At 39.4% G+C, this 24,337-nt stretch overlaps 1 protein-coding gene across 1 annotated transcript; it reads right to left on the reverse strand.

The window, feature by feature from the left end:
* Positions 1 to 1,583: 1,583 nt before the first annotated feature.
* Psmc6 (proteasome 26S subunit, ATPase 6) lies at positions 1,584 to 22,408 on the reverse strand. The gene is made up of 14 exons (XM_052191724.1): positions 22,281 to 22,408; positions 21,322 to 21,401; positions 21,205 to 21,244; positions 20,292 to 20,344; positions 16,846 to 16,913; positions 16,532 to 16,646; positions 14,186 to 14,273; positions 10,106 to 10,167; positions 9,900 to 10,023; positions 9,482 to 9,543; positions 7,035 to 7,155; positions 6,829 to 6,909; positions 3,868 to 3,939; positions 1,584 to 2,519 (listed from the first exon to the last, which is right to left on the reverse strand). Exons 1-14 carry the CDS (start codon positions 22,405 to 22,407, stop codon positions 2,401 to 2,403), a joined length of 1,212 nt encoding a protein of 403 aa, XP_052047684.1. The 5' UTR covers position 22,408; the 3' UTR covers positions 1,584 to 2,400.
* Positions 22,409 to 24,337: the final 1,929 nt, after the last annotated feature.

Raw genomic sequence — 24,337 nt, forward strand, 5'->3', positions numbered from 1 at the left:
CACGCGCCACAGCCAATCCCAGCCCACGCTCGCCGCCGGCCCGCCCCCGCCGCCGCCAGGTGTCAGCGCGCCTCCGCCCTGCCCGCCGCGAGCGCGCAGACGCGGGGGGCGGGGCTTCCCGCGGGGCGGAGCCGAGGCCGAAAGGAGGGAGGAGCGGTCGGAGCGATGGCAGTGGGCTGTCAGGCCAGCTAGGCCTTCCCAGATGAGATGGGAGCCCCTTCAGTGTCCTCCATGACCCACAGCACTCAGAGGAACGCTGCCCAATCCGTGGGTGAAGTTATAACCAAACAGGAAGAGCTCAGTTTAAATTCATGTTAGACTACGCAAAAAACAAAACAAAACAAAAAACGAGATATTCATCACCTTTAAACAGAGTAGAAAGTGGCCTCTTAGGTATACTCCAGAGTGTAACAACTCAAATTATCCAGAAAATTTTCAAGGAAATGATTCATAGAAAAACTCATCAGAAATGTTAGTTTAAGTGATATTTTACTTACTAAATTGTACTCAGAACTCTTTAGGATTTCTCCAAGTCAATTTTTCAACATAAAATATGATTCTGTGTGAGGAGCTGGCATTGGAGTTAATAATTTTTTAAAAGTTAAGAATATACCTTTCAGGGTCTCACTTATGTAGACCAGGCTGGTCTTCAAATTTACAAGAGTTCTGGGATTAAACAAAGAACTGGTTAGAACTTCTGAACAACCTTCGGTCTCTCTGAAGGCTGCAAAGTGAGTAACTAACACTCTCACTGCTTTTCATTGTATGTTAAGACTACTTCCTAGGGATCTCAGGTCTTACTATTTTTATCAAAAACCATCCTTTAAAAACAAAGTGGAAGGACCATGTGTTTAACTTAGATTTCCTCTAATTCTTTTCATGTTGTCATATATGTTTGCTCAACTTAGAAGTATACCTGTTCAATAATTAGCCAATTAGATGTTCCATGTTTTCTGGTATTACACATACTATTATCCAGCTTTATAGATTACAAAAGACACAGAATACCCTGCTAATAATTTTTAATTAAAAATAATCCATCTTCATTTTGCCAGGCAATGGTGGCACATGCCTTTAATCCCAGCACTTGGGAGGCAGAGGCAGGTGGCTTTCTGAGTTCAAGGACAGCCTGGTCTACAGAGTGAGTTCTAGGCTACCCAGAGAAACCATCTCGAAAAACAAACAAAAATGTATTGCAGTGAAAGCCTTTTAAGTCCACCACTCAGGAGACAGAGGCTGGAGAATGTCTGTGAGTTGAAACCAGCCTAATCCACACAGTAAGTTATTCCAGGCCAGCCAGGGTACATAGCGAGACCCTGTCTCAAAAAGAAAGGGGAAAAGAAGAATTACATCTTCTACATTAGCTAGATCATTTATGGTTAGTCCTTTGGTATTTATGAAACTGAAGTTTGATGCCTTTATTTAAACAAGAATTAGCTATAATCTTAATTTTAAGACATTGACAATTTCCTTATACAACTTTTGATTGCCACATGAAATTAGAATTGTGTACAGGTAACAACTTTTGTTTTGAACATTTCTGACATTTAACATTCCACAGAATAGACACTCTCAGCCTGGTATTTACTGGAAGATATTTATAGAATCCATTAGTGAACCTAGGAAATAATACATCTCTAGAAATCACGTATATGCAAAATTAAATGTCCACAAACAGACTTTTCCTGGATCCAGACCTGAAAAGGGAATTATTTTTTCACATAAACTAAATTAACTATAAGTATTACTTTCAGTCATAATCTTTAAAAAGTTTTAAAAAATTATCAAATACTGCAATAGGTAAAGAGAATTTCTTGGAAGACACAAGTGCATGTATATACTCCATACCCCCAACACTTTATAATATATACAAGACAATTTTGTGGATGCTGTGAGTACTGTTTAAAAATAAAATTCAAAGCCCTATTTTAATTTTCATTTTCATCCAGGCTTTAAAATCACATACTTACTGATCCAAAAGGACTAGAATAAATGTGCTCTTAGAAAAGACAAATATATATATATATAGGACAACTAAAACAGATTTTATTGCTTTTTTTTTTTTAGGACGAGGAAAACAAACTATAAAATCAGTGCTAGGAAATGCTCTCCTCTACTATCTCTAACCATTCTAAATGTTGTACAAATGCTCATAAAGCAAATGCGAAAAGCTTCCGCATGTCTTTTGTAAATCCTGCTGCAGTAAATGCAACATTAACAAGCATACAACTTTCTTCTGTACCAATTTTAAAAGAATTACTAAATTATATACTATTATGTTGCTTATACATGTTTATTCACTTTTAATGAGATCATTGCCAATACATACATTATTTTCCTTAACTTTATTTTACATCAAGCCAATGTCTGTCATGCAGCCACCAAAAACCTTACAGAAAGTTACACAGGTTTATAGTCCAGTTTAGACTCTAGCTTCTTGGAGTCAGCCACCTTTCTGACTGCTTTCATGAAGTCTTCCTGAACTACAAAATCATGATCGGCACGAATCGCAAACATACCTGTGGAAAACAAAACAAAATGCTGCTTATACTATGTGAAATGCAGTTCAATCAGTAAGGAAATTAAGCTGGAAACAGTGGCACACGCCTGTAAGTAACTTTAGCACTTAGCTGACTGCAACTGGAGGACTGCAAGTTCAAGAAGAGCCTAACATGTCGAGACCTGATCTCAAAAGGAAAGCTGAGAAACGTGAAGAGGAAATACATTTACTAATTCTGAGCCAGTAGTGCTACTTCATACATTTTCATAAGTAGAGTGAGCATTAGTTTTGAAATAAGCAGATAACACAATTATCTGAATACTTAAATCTGGACTGGGCAGTACTTAATAAAATTGATATTCGCTTAATAAAAGTACTGGTAGTATTAAGTGTTAGTACTTAATAAAAAACAACTGAAACTATCAAGACCTACACATTTTTGGCTGAAGTTTCTTTCTTTCTTTCTTTCTTTTTGGTTTTTTTGTTTTTTTTGTTTTTGGATTCCCCTCCCCCCCCCCCCCCCCCAAACCATTCATTTCTGAGTCTTGGAATTCCTGTGTACACTGAAAGTCACCATTGGTTTCTGGTTTCTGGGTTACAAAGCTCACTCAGCTTCCCAGATTCTAGTACCCAAGGCTGCCAAGATCTTCCATGTTACCGCTTCTTTTCCCTTTCCCTTTCCTTCCTTCCTTCCTTCCTTCCTTCCTTCCTTCCTTCCTTCCTTTCCTTCCTTCTCTCTCTCTCCCCCCCTTCCTTCCTTCCTTCCTTCCTTCCTTCCTTCCTTCCTTTTTTTTGGATTTGGTTTTTTCCGAGACAGGGTTTCTCTGTGTAGCCCTGGCTGTCCTGGAACTCACTCTGTAGACCAGGCTGGACTCGAACTCAGAATCCGCCTGCCTCTGCCTCCCAGAGTGCTGGGATTACAGGCGTGCGCCACCACTGCCCTGCTAGAGCAAATCTTTCAAATACGGGTCCCATGGAACTAGTCCACTCTAGTTCTAGCCACAGTGTACCAAGCAATCCTGCTTCCCACAACATGCCTGTGGGCATTAGGAAGTCCTTCAGAGATCATATCCCCAAGAGCCCAACTTCACTGGGGTTGGGGGAGGGTAGCTGGTAAAGCAGTGTTCCGGTCTTGCAAGGTCAGCCATATCACCCTCAAAGGCATTCTGTAGTCTCCTATGGTCCCTTACAAGAAACCGAAGTCAATTACACAGTGGCACATCCTCCCTTGTGTTGTTTTGTTCTACTTCTTGAAATCAAGTCTCAAATGCAAACCAAATGAAGGAAATCCTGACAAAATGCAGCTCTGCTTTTAAATAAGCTTAGAACATTGTTATTGATGGTGAAAATATATTTTTTATTCTCACCTGCTTCAGTACAAACATTTCTTAGGTCCGCTCCATTAAAGCCATCTGAAAGCTTAACAATTGCTTCATAATCTGTTTAGAAAAAAATAACAGAAATCAACAAGATAATAATGAAGTTTCAATACTGATTTTTGCCTATAGAGAAAATTTAAATGGACTAGTTCATTTTGAATTTGATTAGTATTACCTGTGCTACTATTTTACAACATTAACAACAAAACATGCTGCAAAATAAACTGGAATCAGGGAAACACACTTTTGAATTTTTAACCAAAATTTCATTAAAATTGGGAGGTGCCTACTTTTAAGTTGTAAGAACAACAAAGTAAGTGCAAAGATGTGACTCATTAAACCTGCTGCACGGCTGTAATCAACCCCAAGCTTGAGGAAGGTGGCAGAAAGAAGAGCTCCACACCAGGTATGCAGCACAGACCTTGGACCCACACATAAATGGCACTCACTCTTGATTGATGCTGTTACATCATCAGTTACAGTAACAGTAGGAGGGAGAGACACTCTCTTCAGTGGTATAGCCACAGGAAAAGGGTCCATACTTCTCTAAGCATCCATACTTAAACTCACTCTGGATCAGGGACTGGAGAGGTGGCTGCTCCTTCACAGGACCTGAGTTAGATTCCCAGCACCCACATGGTGCCTAACAAGTATCCGAACTCCAGCTCCAGAGACACCAACTCTCTCTTCTGGTTTTTAGGAGTACCAGGCACCTACTTGGTGCACAGGCATGCATGCATACAGGCAAGCACTCAGACATATAAAATAAGCATGTACATAAAATAATAAAATTAAAAAAAAAAACCCACAAAACTCACTCTGTGGCAAAATAAAACATAAAATTAGAAGGAGCTAAAATGGAAGAGGAAGGAATCAGGTGCATGGGAGGAAGACAAGAGAAAGAAATGGGGTGAATATGACCAAAATACAAAACACACAGGCCTGCACACACACAAAAATGGCATAATGAAACTCAGTATTGTTTATAGTGTATTCTAACAAAAATTCTAAGAACTGGGGGTATGGCTAAGTGTATGCTATGCACTTCTAAAGTCCTGAGTTCAATCACTGCACCACAAAATAAAAAAGTCAAGTAACAAAACCAAAATAATTTGGGGCTGGTAAGATGGTTCAAAAGTTAAAAGCCCTTGCTGCCCTTGCAGAGGACTGAGGTTTGGTTTCCAGTACCCATGGGGTGGCTAACAACTGTCTGAGACGTGTGGTGAACAGACACCTTGAACTTAGGCATGTGCAAATACACATAAAATATATAAGTATGTAAAACAGTGACAGTAAGCAGAATGTACTTTAGTCATGCAAGTCAAATGTAAAACATACTAAAGGTAGAGATAACGTATCAAACAGAACCTTGAAATGATACAGCAAGCATTTATTAGCTTTCTGATTTTCTTTGTAAACCTCAAGTTGTATGGCAGCTGGAATAACAGAAACAGTGAACTCTTTCTCCTCACAAAACAGTCATGGCTTGAAGTACTACAGCTCTGTGCTAGTTATGAATCTGACAGAGATAGTGAGGGAAACAGCAGAGCACCACCCACTAAAACTATGAAACACCTTTGTCGGCAATACAGAACCAGTCAGTGTCTATACAGGGACTCCTCAGTCAGCACGTAATCATGGTCATGTCACTAACCTTCTAAGAGTAGGGATTCCCAAGGATACCATAGTTATCCAGTATCGTGGGAGAGCTCAGTATTTGTAGAAGATACTTATAACCTAGAATCTTTTGTTTAGATCAATCTTTCCAGCTTAAAAGTTTTCATATGGACAACGAAATGAGTTGTAATAGTCAACCATTAAGTTCTAAAGAGTTTTCCTTTGTTGTTTTTTTATTTGAGACAGGGTCTTACTATGTAGCCCTGGCTGGCTGGAAGCTTTCTATGTAGACCCAGTTGACCTCAAATTCTCAGAATTTGAAATGCTCCTGCTTTTGCCTACAGGGAGCTGAGATTGAAGTTGTGTGACATTATACTGGCTCTAAGAAATTCTTTTGGTAGTAATGGTGATTGAACTAGGACTGCAAGCAGCCTACACAAGCAATCTGACACTGTGTCACTTTGTAGACCATTCTAAAGCTGTCAAGCAATTACACTACATTCTCTTAATACAGAAGTCAACAAGCATTTTGTGTAAAGGGAGAAAAAAATAAAGCCTGCTTTGCAGGCATTCCATCCTGTCCAAACTACTTCACTCCACTGCTGTGGTGAAAAGGCAGCCATAATGGTATGCAAAGGAACGACACAGACGAGCCACTCCAAAACTCTCTTACAATCAAGTACAACTCATTAGCCATGTTTTGCCACAGTTCAACCCTCACTTACATAGGCACTTTATAATATTTTAAATTTAAAATTTTAATTTTAAACTTATTTATTTTAGTTTTTTTGAGACAGGGTTTCTTTGGGTTGCCTTGGTTGTCCCAGAACTCGCTTTGTTGTAGACCAGGCTGGCCATTAACTAAAAAGTTCTGCCTGTCTCTGACTCTTGAGTGTAGGTGCCACCACCTCCTAGCTAAATATACTTATTTTTATGTGTTTGGGTGTTTTGTCTGTATCTTTGTATGTGCACCATGTGCACAAAGTGCCCTTTGAAGGCAGAAGATGTTGGGTTTCTTCAGACTAGAGATACAGCTGGTTATGAGCTGTCATGTGGGTGTTGGGAAATAAACCCAGAACCTCTGGGAAAGCAACCAGAGCTCTTAAACTGGTGAACCGTCTCTCCAGCACACAGAAACTATTTTATATTTTTCCCACTGCCCTCCAATTTGTAACAATACTTTGCATCTTCACGTTTATTCTTCTGAGAAGATAAAAGCATCCCGAAGAATCTCTAAACTCCTAGGCTACCTGGGAACCTGTTGGCAGCAGCATCCTGTTGTACTGCACTTTATTTACCCGATGCATACTCGAATAAACACTCTTTTCTTACCTATTTCACCATGCTTTGTAATAGGGCCTGCGTGGATTTTCAATATATCTAATCTTGCTTGTTCATTCGGTAAATCGATATCTGAAAATAGAAATAAATTATTTTGTATTCTAGTTGATAGTTTAATAGAGTGGAAAGAGGTTGAATAAAAAGAAAAAATTGACAAAGAGAAAAACAGAACAGATAAAGAAAAGAGAGTAACTCACGTATTTTTCTATCTAATCTTCCTGGGCGCAGCAAAGCAGGATCCAGTGTATCTGGTCTATTTGTAGCCATGATCATTTTAACTCTATGCAGAGTATCAAATCCATCCATTTGATTTAGTAACTAAATAAAAAATTAGAGACAGACTTTACCAAACATGTGCATGTTGTGCACATATACACTAAGTTAATGAAATAAAATTATTGAAACATAACTAGCTGACTGATGTCGGCTAGTTGATGATATTACCAGTTATATGAATACACTGTGTTGCTCTAAAATACCTCTTATAGTTTTGGCTTTTGTTTTAAGACAGAGTAGGCTATGTTCTTAACTACTGAGACATCTCTCCTGCCCCTTGTTTGTTTGATTTTTCTAATGTTCATTGGTGTTTTGTGTGTGTATGTCTGTGTGAGGGTGCCATACGCCCCTCAACTAGTTAGAGACAGCTGCTAACTGTCATGTGAGTGCTGGGAACTGAACATGGGTTCTTGGCAAGAGTAGCCAGTGCTCTTAACCGCTGAGCTCTCTCACCAGTCACAAGACTATATTTTAAGTTTAAAGTATTGTATATAGAGATAGTCCTAAGTTCATGGTCAGACTGGTCTATATAGGAGTTCCAAGAAGATAGTATTTTTATCTAAAAATACAAAACTATTCATTCTCTGCCTAGGTCTGTATAATTTGTAAAAAAAAAAAAAAGAAGAAAAAAAGATTTTCTAACACTACAATAAAAACAATTAAAACCAAATGACCTGTGCTCCCTAGTTCCCACTGCAGCAAATGAGATCCTGCATTAGGTACCCTCTTCACCTCATCCCCCATCTGCTCCAGCATTAAAACCAGTTCACTATTCCAGGGTCACACTCCATCATGAGCATGGGGCTGAGAGCAGAGGGGAGACTGGGATCGGCTGGACTCCTAGGAGATGCACTGCAGTCATGACCTCACAGTGGCTGTGATTACCTGCCCAAGATCAAGGCAGGCAATAATTCCCACCAATTAGTAGGCTTATGAGGAGCTATGGATTGATGACTGCTGGAAAACAGGGAGCAATTTTTCTTCAAGGGCATGGTCCTTATTAGGTTGCTAATTCAAGCAGGAGACACTAATTGGACTCACTGAGTTATTCAAAAGAAAGACCATGAAGGTAGGATGGTGTTGGGCTCTTAGAAGGAGTGAGTGAGGACGTGGGGTAGATGTGAAGACACTGTATGTATGCGTGTGTATGTGCATCAAATTGTCAAAGAATAAAACATATTTTTAAAATTCTATTTTAGCTGTCATAGTCTTTTTTTTTTTTTTTAATTTTTTTTTTTTTTTTTTTTTTTTTTTTTGGTTTTTTGGATTTGGTTTTTTTGAGACAGGGTTTCTCTGTGTAGCCCTGGCTGTCCTGGAACTCACTCTGTAGACCAGGCTGGCCTCAAACCCAGAAATCCGCCTGCCTCTGCCTCCCAGAGTGCTGGGATTACAGGCGTGCGCCACCACCACCCGGCAGCTGTCATTGTCTTAATAATAAAGATCGAATAGTGGTTTTTCAGAGCAACCACAAACATAATACAACTTATTTACTGCTAAAAATCTTATATATTACTCATACCTTTATCAAACCAGCACAGTCAAACGCTTAACAATAATTTATACATCTGAATAACTGATCTATTTAAAAAAACTATAGAATAGTCCATTTTTTACCAAATAGAATTTTATATCTCTTTTTTAGAATCCATTTTTCTTTTACCTCTTTATATGAAAACATTAAATCTACACATTTAGATGGATCCATATGTTTTAATTCATATTTACAGCACTTAAGTCAACTTAAACATAACATATTCTCCTTACTCATCATTTCTTTATGGCAAAAACATTGTGTTCTCTTACAGTCCTCAAATATATATTACATGTTTTTTTACGGAGATATCCAGGTACTAACAGACAATATACTGCTTGTTCCTGTCTACCTGGTATCTACTGATCCAACTTTTCCTGTCTTTTCCTGTTCTTTAGTAACCTCCTTCTTCTGTGTATGTGTGTAGATATGATATGTATGTGTGGGTCCTTCTGGAGGCTACCAGCAGAAGGACATTGGTGTACTCTGCCTCGTCTCTCACTGACCCTGAAGCTCATCAACAGTAAGCAAGTCTAAGCATCTCTGGTATCTACTCGTTATGCTGGCCTTATAGACGCGCGTCTGCCTCACAAAGCTTTACGTTGTTCCTGTCTACAGCCAGGACTTTACCTCAGGCATCATATTTGCAAAGCAAACACTCTCACCCACTGAGCCATCTTCCCAAACTACACACTAATTGTTTTCATTAGGGATCATGGTACAGGAATGTGTTCATTGCTGGCAACATTTCAAACACGTTCGCCTTCAAATATGCAATACTTAGTTTTTTATTAATAAGTGTTTCTTTATAAATCCTCTTTACCAAGCATTACTTACCTCCATTAATGTCCTCTGAATCTCTCTGTCAGCTGATGTTCCCTCTGAAAACCGACGGCCACCTAAAGTAATAAATTTGGAAATATATACACATTATTCTTTTGTTCGGTGCCCATAATTTAATAAAACAGAATGTAATAGTAGCCAGTGTTAAAAATACTAAGTAAAACTTAAACAGTAAGAGTTATACTGAGTTAGAAGTGATTTTTTGAATATTTCTCATTCTGTAATATTCAAGGCCGTGCTCTCTAACCTCGGATAAGTCCTCTTCAGGCAGGAGGCGCTCTGAGGAGCCCAATGCCATGCTGCTGACTGTAGACAGGTCACAGCTACTGCCCAGCAGGAGGGCCTTTCAGGTTTTTAAACAACTTCTTTAACAAAAGCATTTAAGATAAAATCGAAAAGGTTTCGTTCTTACCAATAGCATCTATTTCATCCATAAAAATGATGCATGGCTGGTGGTCCCTGGCATAATTAAACATTTCTCTAATCAAACGAGCACTTTCACCAATGTACTTGTCTACAATAGAACTAGATACAACCTGTTCAAAAGAAAAATAGTAATACAAATTAGACAAATAAAATAAACTTCATTTAAAAATATATAAAAGAATTTTTCCTTACCTTTAGGAAGTTGCAGTCCAGCTGGCTTGCAACAGCTCGTGCCAAGAGTGTTTTCCCAGTGCCTAGAAATATCAAATGAGGTTGGGTTCAAAGCAGAACCATTTTTAAAAGCCTTTCAACAACTCTTGGAGCTGGGGAGATGGCTTAGTACTTAAGAATGCTTGCTGCTCTTCCCAAGGACAAGAGTTCAGTCCCTAGTACCTCTTAAGGCATCTTAGTGTTACCTGTATCTCCTACAGGTGACCCAATACCCACTCTGGCCTCTATGGGCACCCTCCCACATATGGCATTCATCTGCACAGATACACACAAACACATAACCAATAATATAATTGTATTGTTAGTGAATTTTCTAAGACTGAAGCTAAATCCTACATAGAATTTTTATTTAAAATCCTAACGTAATTTACTTGCAATACTAAAATTTTAATTTTAGGGCTGGAGATGGTTCAGTGGTTCAGTGGTTAAGAGTACCGCTTGCAGAGGTCCTGAGTTCAATTCCCAGCAACCACATGGTGGCTCACAACCATCTGTAATGGGATCCGATGCCCTCTTCTGGTCTGTCTGAAGACAGCGACAATGTATTCGAATATATAAAAATAAATAAATCTTCAAAAAAAAGTTTTTAGCCAGGCGTGGTGGCGCACGCCTGTAATCCCAGCACTTGGGAGGCAGAGGCAGGCGGATTTCTGAGTTCGAGGCCAGCCTGGACTACAGAGTGAGTTCCAGGAAAGCCAGGGCTATAGAGAGAAACCCTGTCTCGAAAAAACAAAAACAAAAAAAACCAAAAAAAAAAGATTTTAACTTTAAATATCCCTCCTGATTTAAATTGGTAAATAACTATAACATTAAAAATGTGACACTGGTATATGTATACATTGTAGAATGATTAAACCATGCTAATTTACATATATATTAACTCAAATGTTTATTACTTTGTGGTGAAAACCTAGTCTTCTTTCATCAATTGGAAATACCTAATACACAAACAGCTAATTTTTTTTTAAAAGATTTATTTATTATTATACGTTAAGTACACTGGAGCTGTCTTCAGACACACCAGAAGAGGGCATCAGATCTCTTTACGGATGGTTGTGAGCCACCGTGTGGGTGCTGGGATTTGAACTCAGGATCTTTGGAAGAGCAGTCAGTGCTCTTACCTGCTGAGCCATCTCTCCAGCCCCAAACAGCTAATTTTTTTTTTTTGTGAACTCAACCCATCTCTCTTTCCCTAGCCCCTCTTAAACAAACCATTCTCTGTAAGTTCAACTTTCTAAAATCCCCCATGCAAGTGAAATCATGTGGTGTCTGTCTTTGTGTGCCTGCTCACTTCACTTATTGTCATTGCTGCAAGACTCATCCATGTTGACACAGATGACACAAGTTACTTCTTTGTGAAGACTCAACCATATTCTACGTACGTATGTATGTATGTATGTGTATATATATATATATATATATATATATATATACACACACCATATTTTCTTTATCCTTTCATAAGTCAATGGATACTAAGACTTTCTTATTTGGCCACTGTAAATAGCACTACAATAAACATGGAGGTATCAACATCTCAACATACTGGTTTCAGCTGCCTTGCATGCATACATATACATACACACACCACATACACCCTCAATTGCTAAGGTATATAGTACTTTCATTTTAATTTTCTGAAGAACCCCATACTATTTTCTAAAATGGTGGCATCAATTTACATTACTATCAGCAATATAGTTTCTCTTTTCTCCATCTTTGTCAATGCCTGGTTTCATTACATTGATTCACTCTTTTCTTGATAACAGCCATTCTAATAGTTGTGAGACAGTATCTCGTCTTATAATTTTAAGCATAATGAATACAGAACTTTAGAAATAAATAAAGTTATTCTTACAAATGGCTATACACACTGTCCAGATCTTTTAAAAAATTATTTATGTATACAGGTATTTGTCTACATGTACATCTGTACCCCAGAAGAGGGTATTGGATCCCCTGGGACTATAGTTATTATACATGGTAGTGAGCCACTGTGTGGGTGCTACAAATTGAACTCATAACCTCAGGAAGAAGAGCCAGTGATCTTAACTGCTGAGCCATCTCTCTAGCTCCTGAATAGATCTTTTACCTGTATACGATATCTTTAGCATCAATCATTAGTTATTTGGAAACTAGAGGGTCAGTGAATTATACAATTTTCTTAAATATTGACATTTTCACTATAAAATATTCAAAATCATCTACTGGTATCAATGTATACCTCATCAGAAAAGTCTTCTAGAATTAACATATTAAAGCTGTCAAACTCACTGGGTCTAGTAAATATTTTTCAAAAGTTCTAATTTTCAGGCTGGAGAGATGGTTCAGCAGTTAAGGGCAATAAGCTGATTTTCCAGGTTCAATCCCCAGTACCCACATGGTACTTCGCAACCATCTGTAACTTTAGTATTAGGGGATCTGACACACTCTTCTGGCCTCTTTGGGCGCAAAGTGTGTATGTGGTACAGATACACATGTAGGTATGCCAACTTGATACAGGGTGGAGTCATTTGATAAGAAGGAGCCTCAACTGAGAAAATGCCCCCAACTGGGCCAGTCTGTGGTACATTTTCTTAATTAGTGATTGATGTGGGAGGGTCTATCCTGTTACTGGAGGTGCCAGCCTTGGCCTGGTGGTCCTGAGTGTTATAAAAAGGCAGGTTATGTTGGCTATGATGGGAAAGCCAGTCAGTAGACCTCCTCCATGGCCTCTATCAGCTCCTGCCTTCAGATTCCTGCTCTGTTTGAGTTCCTTCCTCACCTTTCCTCTGCAATGGAGTATAACATAAGAGCCAAAAGCTGAAATAAATCCTTTCTTCACTGAGTTGATTATGGTCATGGTTTTTAGCACAGCAACAGAAACCTAAATAAGACACACATATTCAGCCGGGCGGTGGTGGCGCACGCCTGTAATCCCAGCACTCTGGGAGGCAGAGGCAGGCGGATTTCTGAGTTCGAGGCCAGCCTGGTCTACAAAGTGAGTTCCAGGACAGGCAGGGTTATACAGAGAAAAAAAAGACACACATATTCATGAATATAAGTTGTTTTTAAAAGTTCTAATTTTACTTGCTACCTCAAATTTTATGACTACTAACAGTCTGTACTACTTTTCACTTTTTTTTTTTTTAAGATTTATTTATTTATTATCTATGAGTACACCATTACTCTCTTTAGACACACCAGAAGAGGGCATTGGATCCCATTACAGATGGTTGTGATCCACCATGTGGTTGCTGGGAATTGAACTCAGGACCTCTGGAAGAACAGTTGATGCTCTTAACCACTGAGCCATCTATCCAACCCTTCTTTCACTTGTTATAGAAAAATTATAAGCTAAATAACTAATTGCCAGATTGAATAACCAATTATCTAATCACCAGAAAGCAACAATCTGAGTCACCAGAGACTGCAAATTGTCCTTTCAAGTAAAAACTATCCCATGTAAAGCCTCCCACTCAAATAACTGCATGAATACTTTGTCTGAACACACTATATTTTTCAGGATGCAATCGTACAGAAGTACTTTCTATACCTTTTCCCATTTCATCACAAAAAACATTTCAAAATGAAATTTTAATAAGATTTATCATTTTTACCCCTTTACTAGCAACAGTCAAAGTGAACCTGGCATTTTTGCCAACACTGCAAGAATATGGTGGTCTGGGACAGTGACTACCAGCACTGAGGATGCTGGTGTTGATCAACTTCACCACAGTGCCTTGGTACCGGCAATAGATGTCAACACAAGGAAAGAGCCAAATAATACACTAGTTTGATGCCAGTGGTTCTGACCTTGCAGCTCCATTAAAGTGTCTCAGGGACCTCTGTTTCTAGGACATTAACTCTAAGGACTATGGTATATAGAATTACATGGACTGGGACAGGGCACTCAAGGACCCACATGCCTGATGGAAGAGATGTCAACCTGTACTCTCAACAGAGTGGACACTGGAATTGCCTATATTAAATTCCTGTCTTACTACCTTCTCATTCCCCATCTACTCCTTTTCTGAAGGGGCAGAGATATTTGATACCAACCTGGCGGTCCATACAGCAAACAGCCTTTTGGAGGTATTATTCCTACACGCTGGAATAATTCTGGATTTGTAAGAGGTAATTCTATTACCTGGAAAAAAAGTTACATGTTTCTTAAACAGTAAAAAAAATTTAATATATTTTCAAATATTTAGTCTAATAATGCCGGGTGGTGGTGGTGCACTTTAATCCCAGCACTTGGGAGGCAGAGGCAGGCAGATTTCTGAGTTCGAGGCCAGCCTGGTCTACAGAGTGAATTCCAGGACAGCCAGGGCTACACAGAGAAACCCTGTCTCAAAAAAAAAAAAGAAACAAAACAAAACAAAAAAACCCACCACCACAACAACAAATAAAGTCTAATAATACCATATTATAATCTATGAGAACTACACTTTCATGCTATACAAAAATATTGTTTTTATTTCAGATGGAAATCTCTTAAAACCAAAAATTAAAAAGTAGTGGTTGTTTTTAGCAAGCTACATATTAGATTGTACACATGTAAATACTTTGTAAAAATGTATTAGAATTAGATATTTACAAATCTGTACATTTATATCAGGCGCATATTTCACCTCAATAAAAATTACAGTATAAAAAACTAGAGAAGCTGGGCCCACTGACATACATCTGCAACTCGTGCTACTCAGGAGGCCAGCGCAGGACGACAGCAAGCTCTGGTTTAGAGAGGTTAGTTTACCAAGATGTGTCTCGAAAGACCAAGTGGAAAAGAGTGAGTGCAGCTCAGGGCTGGAGCACTTGCCTGGCATGTGAAGTCCTAAGCTGAATTCCCAGTATTGCAAAATGATTATAATCAGCAAAGAATAAAAGGATCTACAATAATTTACAGAATACAATGCAAAATAGTCACAAAACAAGAATTGCTTCTGACATCATAATTGGTCACTACCACAAAAGACATAAAATTTCCTCTGTTGGCAGTATCTCACAGCCTTAAAAAAACAAAACAAAACAAAACAAAATTCTTTTATTTTTTTACTCTAATTTAGAGGATTAAAAAGAAGAAGAAGGAAGGCTGGCCATGTTCTCTGTTGGTAGAGTACTTGCCTCCCTAATATACCCAAGCCCTGGGATTTATCTCCAGCACAGCTGAGCGTGGCAATGAGTGCCCACAACATGCAGCACCAGGGAGGCGAGAGAGCAGGAGAATCACAAGTTCAAATGAATTTAAGGACTGAGATACACGAGATACTGTCTCAGAGGAGGAGGAGAAAAGAAAAACAGAAGGAGAAGAAAGAAAAGGAGGAAGAGGAGAAGGAAGAGGATCTAGCTATCCAATTTATTTACAGTACCAACTACTTGAAATAACATCTGTGTGAGAACTATAAAGTCATAAAACATGATTCGTATAAGTAAAAGTGTAAAAAAAACCAAAACCACCAACATTCTAAAATATCTGAGGATAAGAAGTGTGTGTCTGTGTGTCTGTCCTATTCCTTGGCAGATGGGATGCAGCCACGCACTGTGGGAGGCAAGTTTCATGAAAACATTTCCTTTTACTTCCCTTACCCTCTCACTAACTTGAATTCAGTATATACTTTTATTTCATAATCAGGCCAGTGCTTCTTTATATATTGCCAAGAAAAATTTGTTTTCACAATCACCTGGAATGCTTGTGCCCTACTCCAATCTTTAAACCACTCAGAGACCAGTTTCTTTTAAAATTTATTATTATTCTGTGTACAAATGTGTATATATATATATATATATATATATATATATATATATGTATATGTGTGTGTATATATATATATATATATGTGTGTGTGTGTGTGTGTCCCCCACCGGTGTCTGTGTCCACATGCATGTGCTAATACACTTGTGTATGAGGAGGAGGAAGCGTACGTGCCACAGCATACTTGTGGGCCACAGAAGACAAGTTTATGGAATCAGTCCTTCTGTCCTCTTTTATCTGTGTCCCAGAGATCAAATCTAGGTGATCTAGGCTTGTGTGGCAAGTGTTGTACTGACTAAGCCACTTAACAGCCCAAGGAGTTTGTACTATATCAGTATTTCTTCACTTTCCCCTACACTGTTTTTTTGGCCACAAAAAAGTGATTTTCCTAACACCAAACATCTCCAAAATAACAAGGAGCAGTAATCTTTATAGCTAGAAATTTACTGCTATTCTCAGCAGTTACAAATGTATAATAAGCAGAAGGTACTATTGAGCCAAAACCAAAATGAAACAAAACAAAAAACCAACCAAACAGTAACAACAATGACAACAACAACAAAAACCTCAAATGTAATTTTACACAGTTTCTCCCTTCAGACACTCTAAAAGCAACAGAGCAATGGTCTGAGATCAGAGACTACAACACCCACCTCTCTCAGCTCCCGAATCTGTTCTGACAGGCCTCCAATCTCAGAATAAGAGACATTTCCAGGATCCTCATGAGACATGTTGTAAACCAATGGATCCACCTCTCTTGGCAGATATCTAGGACGAAAAAAATCAGAAATTTTTCTTTCAAAAGATTTCCTCTTAGCTTGTGGATTATGCAAGCACCTATAAGTACCTTCTAAAGACATTGAACTTAATAGGTAAGGAGTAGTAGAATGTTGGACGATTCCACAAATCCTGTACTTCAGAAAACCTCCCCTCTATGAAAATGGAATGTAAGCAATGAGAAACCCACCTCATGATGGTTAGTGTGGTCATATCCAAAGCAACTCTGGTTCCTGGCTTCAGCTTACTTTTATCAAGCTGGTTTCATAAGACAAAAGATGTTACACAGACATTAAAGAAGGGGAATGCTGCTTTAACAAGAGCTTAATAGGGGCGGGAGCGATGGTTCAGCAGTTAAGTGCACCAACTGCTCTTTTGAAGGTCCTGAGTTCAAATACTGGTACCCACATGACGGCTCACAACCATCTGTCATGGAATCTGATGCCTCTTCTGGTGTCTGAAGACAGCTACAGTATGGTATGTAAGTACTTACATACCATAAAGTAAATAAATCTTTAACAAAAAAATAAATAAATCTTTAACAAAAAAAAAAAGAGCTTAATATTCAGAAGCCATATACATCTTCATACTACATAAAAGACACAAATACCACATTATAAACTTCCTGTCAATAAAACTTAAAAAAAAAAAAAAAAAAAACCCTTAGTGACTATTTTGGGAAAAAAAAAAGAAAATGGTTTGTAAGTGTATCTGTAAAATATATTTTTTATATCTAGAAGGAAAAATGTATATACATAATCCTAAGAGATAAGGAAACAAGTTTCCTTTTAAAAGATTTCTATTAGTATACTAAGGAATGCAAGTCTGTGGTACTACTACATGCCTTTAATCCAGCACTTGGGAGACAGAGCCAGACAGATCTCTGAGTTCAAGGCCAGGCAGATTTACAATGTGAATTCCAAATAGCCAGGGCTATACAAAGATATAAAAATAAAACCCATACTAAGGAATGTATGTCTGTCTCCAAAAACAAAAACCATACTAAGGAATGCAAAAGATAAAACAAAAACTTAATCCTGTGCCCTTGTATACAACAGGCCTCATACTGAGCACATCAGGTTAGATAATTACTGCATACCAGCATGTTGACTTCCTTGGTTACAATTGGATAGTCTATTCTATAGATGCACTGAATATATACTGAAGATCTCACTTGTCAGAAATATGAAGTTACGTTCCAATAGTTTCAAAATTGACTGCCATTATATTTTTAGAATTTTAACTACTTTGTACAGGACTACAATGAGCTACAAATTTAGGAGACTGTGCTCACTAAAATAGAAATGATGTAGAAAGTTATTGATAACAACACTGATTAAATCAATTGAAACTGTTGCCAGACCAAGAGTGGGTTTTCCCTGGTGCCCAAGCTCAGAGGCAAAGCATTTTTAGAAACAAAACAATAACTGCATAAGGGTCGTGCGAGGGTGGTTGAATTGGTGAGGGATTTGGAGTTATTAACATTTGCTTCCTTTGCAAGGCCCACCAGTATCTTCCAGACACTACATAATACATTTGGACCGTGGTCAAGATCATGGACCGTCCTAGAAGCATCAAGTGATGCAGCTGCTGGGGGTGGAAGGCTGAGAAGTGACTGGGCAGGCACAAAGTAACACTGGGAGAAGAGGGTGTTACCTTAGTCATTTCAAAATGAAGCAGGGGTAAGGAGCTTGCTCAGTACTGTTTTCAAGAGGGAGGACTTAAGCTCCTCTCTCTCTCTCTCTCTCTCTCTCTCTCTCTCTCTCTCTCTCTCTCTCTCTCCTATAAAAAGTCAGTCGTGGCTACTGGTGCCTATTAATCCAACATTGGTAGGTTGGGATAGGCAAATCCCAAGATCACTGGCCAGCTAGCCTAGCCAAAACTTCCTCCAGTTCTATGAGACCCTGTCTCAAAGCAGAAACACTGAGAATGTCCTGTTCTAGCCTTCCTATAGGTTCATTATACAATCACATGCATGCACCACATATACTAACACACACATACTACACGCTGAAGTAAAAATAGGCAAAACACTAAATTTAGTGGATTAGCATTAAAGAAAGAAGACCTTTATAAGCAAAGTACTTGAAAAGATAAATCAATAGAAGCTCTTTCAAAACAGTATCTTAGAAATGCCAAATTTTGGCATCCAGAGGGCCTTGAAAGGAATGCAAAAGCTGATTAAGCCACAACAAAAATCCATCATCATTATTAGGGATTGAACCCAGGATGTCTCTTATGCTTGTCATGTATTTTGCTATATCCCCAACCCTAGACCTTTGATACTTTCTAAATCTTTATTTTTATGAATTCGATATTTTGCCTGTATGCATGCACCATACAGGTGGCTGTAGAGACCAGGAGAGGACACCAGATCCCTTGGGAACTGAGTTACAGATGATTGTGAGCCCTTGGTTAAGTGCTGGGAATTGAACCCAGGTCCTCTAGAAGAGCTCCAGTGCTCCTAGTTGCTGAGCCACTCTCCAGCTCTTGGGCTTGTAGTATCCGATTAGAAAAATATCTAGTTATATGCTGAGTGAAATGCTAAGATTAGCTTTAGCCTCAATGTTAAATATTATTCTCCAGTCATGTAATACCAGTGTTTTAAAACCTGAACTTGGTGTAATGGCAAACACTTGCACTGGCACTCAGGAGGCTGAGATACCAGTATTGTTAGTTTAAACCCACCATAGGCTACACAGCAAGATCCAGTTACAAAAAACAAAACCACCTGGCGGTGGTGGCACATGCCTTTAATCCCAGCACTTGGGAGGCAGAGACAGGCAGATTTCTGAGTTCGAGGCCAGGACAGCCAGGGCTATACAGAGAAACCCTGTCTCGGAAAAAAAAACAAAAAACAAAAAACAAAAACAAACAAACAAAAAAACAAACAAAAAAACAAAACCAACAACGAAAACTTAAACTCAATATGATTAAGACACTGCCTAAAGAACAGAATGGTATATAAATTAGATGCTACTGAATCATTCCAAACTACTCATTGACACTGTAAAGTCTGCAAAATGAAATTCAGGGGTATTTCAATTTCCCCATTCTGGTCTAAATGACTAAAAAATTAACTACTGCAGAGTCTGTAAGTAACATTTTTGAATGTTAAAATATAAAACATGGATAATTGATACCCTCTTCAAGAAAGACATCATACTAAACCATTTTCTTTCTTTCTTTCTTTCTTTCTTTCTTTCTTTCTTTCTTTCTTTCTTTCTTTCTTTTTTTTTTTTTTTTGATTTGGTTTTTTCGAGACAAGGTTTCTCTGTGTAGCTCTGGCTGCCCTGGAACTCACTCTGTAGACCAGGCTGGCCTCGAACTCAGAAATCCACCTGCCTCTGCCTCCCAGATTGCTGGGATTACAGGTGTGAACCACCACCGCCCAGCAAACCATTTTTTTTCTAGTTCTAAAATGATTTGATTTCCAAGTAGAGGTATCTGACTAGGACAATGTGAAACACTAGGGACTAAGAAATTCCAGGCTTTGCTAATCATTTGCTGTGTCTAAACAAAACACTCTTGGGAGTTATAGGTACAATGCCTCACCTGCCTACCTCAAGAATTATGTAACTTATATATAAAAGTGTCTTTCTCAGTTACAAAGCCTAGACAGACAAAAAGTGTTACCTGCCGACGACAACCTACGACGTATCTTGGTCCATTTGTTGCTTTAACAATGACTAGAAGAAGAACAAGTTGAAAAACAAAGTTAGAAAACAAATACATCAACATCTACGGCGAGTGTAGTTTTAATGTCTGACTTCTAAGAACAGTAAATACAAAATTTAGCTTATGCAAAAGACCAACTCCTTGTACTGTTGTCACTCGAATACTAGGCACTTCAGGGCTATCCTGATGGCTTATTAAATAAAGGCACTTATACCCAAACCCATTGATCTGACTAAGGCCAATCTCTGGGTCCCATCTTACATGGCAGAAGCAGAAAAGCAACTACCACAAATTGTCCTTTGATCTCCATGTGTGTGCTGTAGCACGTGCACATGTATGCACATACATATATATACACATATACACATGCGTGCATGAGGGGGGCGGACGGGCGGGAGGACAGACAAGATAGACACACACACACTAAGAATTAAAACAACCTTCCGATGGCACACATGCCTAAAATCCCGGCACTGGAAAGCAAAGGCAGGTAATCTCTTCTGAGTTCAAGGCCATCATCGCTTCTTGGCCGTTTGGCTAAGATCAAGTGGAGTTCAAGGCCAGTCTAGTCTACATAGGAAGCTGCATCCAGAACTACACAATAGTACATGGCCTCAAAAATAAAAATAAAATGGGCATTTCAAAAGATGGAAAGGAAAGCTGGGCGTGGTGGCGCTCGCCTGTAATCCCAGCACTTGGGAGGCAGAGGCAGGCGGATTTCTGAGTTCGAGGCCAGCCTGGTCTACAGAGTGAGTTCCAGGATAGCCAGGAATACACAGAGAAACTGTCTCAAAAACAAACAAACAAACAAACAAAGTTGGGAAGGAACTGGGGCTTTTTGTTTAACTAATTAGTAAGCTAATCCACTTACATTTTTCTTCTGTTAACTGTTTAAGCACTTCACCTACAATCTGAAAAAGAAAAAAGGTGCATTACCTTTTGCCAACAGCTTAAAAACGGCAAAATACTTTCAAACTTTATCACCTACCTGTCCAACACTTTGTAGTGCCTTCAAATCGTTTTCAGACTTTTCATACTGCTTGGTAAGTTCTTTTAATTGTTCCCTTACTGAAATAATAAAATTTTGACATTTTAAATTAAATAATAACTGCGTTAAAATTTTTACTTAGGTCTCTTTTACTTTATGTAGTTTTCATACCTACTGTATCAAACCACAAAAAAAGATTTTTCAGTTTGTAATGGATAGGTGGCATGTTTTAAAAGGAAATGTAACAGAGAAGGTATCATATATCTATTTTCTTGGTACGAATATTACTAAGTTACAGTCTTAACAGATAGTGACATCCTGGCACTTTCAGATTTGCTATAAAACTAAATGATAATCCGAGAATCAGACTTCCCATAGCTACACTAGATCACCTGGCTTACTCTCTGGTTAAAAAATACTAAAGTTAAGCAACGCAATTCTTCACCGAATCATAGCTGCGGTATTCTCTCATTTAATTAAATCACGCAGGCTTTTCACGCAAATGCTCAAGGTGTACGGAAAACTTGGCACTTAGTATGAAGCCCAAGGAAAGATGAGAAAGGCTATTACAACCACTGGGCCCTTTCTACTCCAAGTACATGCCGCCTCCGCTGGAGCTTTGACTCAAGCGTCCTCCGGCCCCAGGGTCCCGAGGCTCCAACCTTGCCTTCCTGCACTTCAGATATGACCCCAGCCCACTTGTTCCTCACTCCTCTAATCCTCCTCTCCCCTTCCACCTCAGAACTGTGGCTGTTCCCTCTGCCACCGGACTGGGACTGGGGCCATACCCACGGCCGAGGCGGTGCTGCACCCCAGCGCGGGGCGGGATGACAAAGCGCCTCGTCCCTGGACTCAGGCCTTCCCAAGCCGGACGCTGTTTTGGGGCTCAGCCGAAGCCTCCGCTCTATCAGAGACGGAAGCCGGTCCAGGCACTAAAGAGTGTGTCAAGGCTCACTCACGCTCCTTAAGACGGCCGTCAATCTCCTTGTGCTCTAGCAGCTTCTTGCGGTAGTCCTGAAGCGCCTTATCTCTAGGGTCCGCCATGATGAGAAGCCGTCGCTCATAGGGGATGCCGGGAAGGGCCATGGCAGCCCGGGCGGGGGAGGGGGCGGGGCGAGGGCGCAGAGGCGGCCTGGGGCGGGATCCTGGCTGGTTCCGCCCCTTCCGGCAGGCCCGCCTCTCGCTCCCCGCGCCTAAGTCAATATCTTGAGTCACCTAGAGCGGCAGAAAGCTTCGAAAGCGGTGAAGATCCTCTCCGGTCACACTGTCCCCTGCAGGCCAGAGTGAGCAATGCCTGACGTAGCTACTGATTGGCTCAATATTAAGTCACTGCTTTCCTAGAACGCCAAAGGATCTGTAATAAATCGAAAAGGAAGAGGAAATGGCAAGATTTTTCTTTCGAGACAGTGTCTTGTAACTCAGGCTGCCTTGGCACTCACCACGCAGCTGAGGGCTTGAACTCTGGTCTCCCTGCTTCCTAGAATCATAGACATACATCGAACATTCAGTATGTGCTGTGTGGAAATCGAATCCAGGGTCTCCTACTTGTTAGGCAAGAGATTTCCCAACTGAGATGAATTTCCAGATTCAGCCTTTTTCTTCTCCAAATTGCTTATTTATGTTTATGTGTGTATGTGTCTAACTGTCCACCTCAGGAGAGCCAGTAGAGGGCGACGGATTTCCCGGTTCTGGAGTTGCAAGCTGCTCTGATTTTTTTTTTTCTGCTGCTCTGATTTTTAAAAATTCATTTTTATTTTATTTTATAAATGTCTTGCTTGCATGTATGTATGTGCAGCACATGTGTGCCTGGTGCTGGAGGAGGTCAGAAGAAGCCACATGATCCCCTGGAACTGGAATTACAAATGGTTGTGAGCCACTATGTGGATATTGGGAACGGAATCCAGAGCCTCTCCCAAGAGCACCAAGTATGATAACCCTTTGAACTATCTCTCTAGGCTCAGTGACTGTATTTTTTTAAATTGCTACTCACAGACTGGGAGTGTAACTTTGGTAGAGCATTTGCCTACCACACAGAAGGCCCCGAGTTTAACCCTCAGCAGCCTAATTCTAAATGAATACACTTCACCACACACACACACACACACACACACAGATCTTTAGGAAGATAACCAGTGAACCACTTTCCAGCCCCCAGACGCAGCCTTTTGATATCAGCTGCATGAGCAGAATGAGGCAATTTCCAGTTTCTCAATAAAGTACTGACCTGCTTCTAATCTAATAAACAAATTAAAAATGACTTGAATAGAGGCCAGAGAGATGATTAAATGGGCAAAGGTACGCTTGTCATGGAGGTCAGGTGACCTGAATTGGATTCATGGAACCCACCTAAAGGCGGCAAAAGGTGGCATGAGATCCACGTGTAGATGCACAAACAATAATAAATCATAAAGGTATCTTAATTTACTAAATGCTACAATTGAAATAAAAGGATATTATGGAATAAAGAGGAGAAGAAATTTTGAGCACATCTGAGATCAGAAGGTGCCCCACTATGCCACCGGAGTCTTCTGAACAGATTAAACATCAAGTGCATGATTCTATGGTAGCAAAGAGCTTGGCTCACTTCAATCAGGAAAAGGGGGCCAGCAGGACTGGAAGGAAATGGGCTAGAGATGTAGAACACAAGATAAAGTTTCTGCAGAGACCAAGGTAGGAACTTCGAAGTCTATCTCAGATCTCTGTGGTGGAGGGGTGGTGATATCTTGATGTCTTCATAAAATCAGCATAATTGTACTTATTTAAAAAGATTGTCATGGGTATTAAATAGACAACATAACTAAAGGTTAATCCAAAATAGGGCATATGCTAATTGTTCTCTTTTAAATTGTTATTCTCATGCTGGGAGTATAACACTGGGAGAATATTTATCTAAGACACAGCTGGGTTTAACTCCCAGCACCCTAAAAATAAATGAATATACTTTACAAATACATATACAATTATGTTAATTAATGCCCAAAGTGACAGAGTCCTCCAAATTTACTTGGAGAAAATG

This window comes from Apodemus sylvaticus, chromosome 8 (assembly GCF_947179515.1).
Source record: "Apodemus sylvaticus chromosome 8, mApoSyl1.1, whole genome shotgun sequence".
Classification (NCBI taxonomy): Eukaryota; Metazoa; Chordata; class Mammalia; order Rodentia; family Muridae; genus Apodemus; species Apodemus sylvaticus.

Bases quoted from the DNA above. Each gene is read 5' to 3' on its own strand.
- Psmc6 (XM_052191724.1), bottom strand. From the start codon at position 22,407: ATGGCCCTTCCCGGCATCCCCTATGAGCGACGGCTTCTCATCATGGCG. The intron at 21,245-21,321 runs GTAGGTGATAAA...TTTCTTTTTCAG, and splicing joins CACTACAAAGTGTTGGACAG to ATTGTAGGTGAAGTGCTTAA. The intron at 7,156-9,481 runs GTAAGTAATGCT...TTTTTTATTTAG, and splicing joins TTCAGAGGACATTAATGGAG to TTACTAAATCAAATGGATGG.